Source organism: Fusarium fujikuroi, chromosome FFUJ_chr05 (genome assembly GCF_900079805.1).
Source record: "Fusarium fujikuroi IMI 58289 draft genome, chromosome FFUJ_chr05".
Taxonomy (NCBI): Eukaryota; Fungi; Ascomycota; class Sordariomycetes; order Hypocreales; family Nectriaceae; genus Fusarium; species Fusarium fujikuroi.
The window spans coordinates 3,057,039-3,059,272 of record NC_036626.1 but is presented as its reverse complement, the minus strand read 5'-3'; the positions used below and the strand labels follow the sequence as shown (position 1 = coordinate 3,059,272).

The following is a 2,234-nucleotide window of genomic DNA, read 5'->3' as shown; positions in this document are numbered from 1 at the left end:
GCAAGCCAAATAAAACGGGTTAGAAAAAAAAAGCGTCAAAAAAAAATCCGGAAATTTAGACCAAATGAAAAGTCCATGACTCTCTCCACTACCCCGGGACAGGTCTTTACTCCAAGCATAGGACGGAAAAGGTGTATAGTAGTGTCTGCCTCCATCTCCGACAAGTGCTCTTCATGTCGTGTAGCAAATGCCGTGCATCTACCTCCTTTTTTCCACCTCAAGGATCCAGTACTGAACTGGATCCCAACCACTAGACAATACTTTGTTCGTAAGATAAGAACGGTATAGGCGCACAGTGAAAAGAATGAAAGTGATGTACTTCGTGAAAACGAGTGCGGGCGCAAGTAAAATGCCCAGGTGTATGGCAGATATGCCGTGTCGTGTGCGTGCCTCTGGTGGTAGAGAGAGCAACAATGCCGTGATTGAAACGAAATGCGAAAAGCAAGAGGCGTATCATACAATGAGGCGAGACCAGGCTGCAGTCTCACCTTGTCCTCATTCCAAATTACCTCGCCTCTGGACGGGATGAGGATCAAGACAGGGTGACGTGACCCGAGGAGTCCATGTTCAGTGAGCGGTTTGCATCATACCGAATCGCTCCTCTTCCAGCCGTCTCACGATATCCCGATCGCGAGCGGTTCGTGGGTCGGCGTCGATTCCAAGGATCGAAGAGATCCGTGTCTTGTCCTGTCCCTTGTTGTAGGACTGGCTCTGTGCATCCTTCTCGGCCTGGCCTGGGCTTGAGATGGGGGTGATTGGTGTCAGGGAAGAAGGGCTGCAGCAGGTGCCAGTCTTCCAGGCCTGCTCGAGAACAGTGGGAGACACTGAAGGACCATACTCATTGGCGATGGTGGTCCAGAAAGACGCACGATGGGTTGAGTAGATGGAATGTAGGCGTGAAAGATCGACATGCGAGGCGTTGTGTGCAGGAGGTGAAGATGCGGGTCCAGGAGTAGGCACAACTGAGCAGTCAAGACGCAGGGGAGGTGTTGTTCGTTGAAGCGAGGCTGCGCGCTGGTGGAAAGCAGCATGAGGCATCTGAACAGGAGCGTCCATCGTTGTCGTATATGACTGGTTGGTGACAGGAGGTGGGAGAGACATGCGAGATGGCTTTGGGAGAATGGACGGTAGACGAGTGACATCGCTAGGTCCAACGATGCTGGGGAGTTGGATGTGGCTGGCAGTGTTGACGTTGCAGGGAGGAGGGCTGTAACTTCGCACACTTCCACCAGGAGAAACTGAACGAGAGACTGTCTCTCGTGCAGGGCTGGGGACGTTCACCTGGTGAGTGTGGGGGATGTCGTTGGAGGCACCCGATGAGACTGAGGCAGCACGCTTGTTGCGTCGGTTGCTGCCATGAGAGAGCTGATGGTAGTGAAGACGGCAAGCCAACTCTGTCTTCTTGAGGTGGGCTGCAATGTACTTATATGGCATCTTCTGGAGGCGAGTTTGGATGAGATATGACTCCTAAACTTGGTGTTAGTGATATGGTCCGGCACAGCTAAGCAACGTCGACTCACCTCCTCGTCGCTCCAAGCACGTCCACCGCCAGTCGACGAGGCCTTACGGTTCTTAGAAATTCCGTAGTCGTGGCGGTCCATGGAATCCCGTGATGGGATATAAGGCGCAGGGGCCTGAGCCATCTGATGTTGAGGCATGCCTGAGCTCATTGGTCGGCTGTTCATTGTGCTGCCTTGAAATCCGCAATGGGGTATCGTAAAGTAAAAGTCAGGTTGATGAAAAGAATCGTCGTTTTTCGAAGAGTCGAAAGTCGTCGTATAAGCTGGTCTTGAAGAAGAAGCCAGGCCAAATGTGTGATCGAAGCGAGCGATATCGTTCGAATGCCGGATGTGCTGTTTAAGCCAGCGAGAATATTTAAACTCGAAAATACAGACACCGGAAAGGAAAGTCCTCAGAAGATGAAACTGTTTCAGGCAGAATGAAACAGAATTGTTATAAAAAGGCGTTGAATGAAAAACCAATATCGGTTTTGTTGTATAGAAGGTAATGTGTTGTTGGTGGTGTTCAAAGGAGTGTCAGCAGCCAAACCAGTTGGTCCAAGTTGGTACTGTTAATGAGTGTGTTGGAGCTAGCTGCGTAGAAGAAGTGAAGCAGAGCCGAGCCGAAGAAGTGAATACAATTACAAGACGCAACAGCGTTTCTTGCAAAGCAGAAGAAAAAAGAAAAGAAAAGATGTGAGGTTGAGGATGGCAATCCAAAGTGAAGAAGGGAAA

At 50.4% G+C, this 2,234-nt stretch overlaps 1 protein-coding gene; it reads right to left on the bottom strand.

Annotated features, from left to right (window-relative positions):
- Positions 1-567: 567 nt before the first annotated feature.
- Positions 568-1,685, bottom strand: FFUJ_07688 (uncharacterized protein; the record flags this gene model as incomplete). XM_023577968.1 has 2 exons in its annotated part: positions 568-1,467; positions 1,521-1,685. The coding sequence occupies 2 exons, from the start codon at positions 1,683-1,685 to the stop codon at positions 568-570; spliced, it is 1,065 nt and encodes a 354-aa protein (XP_023430946.1).
- Between the last annotated feature and the right edge of the window lie 549 nt (positions 1,686-2,234).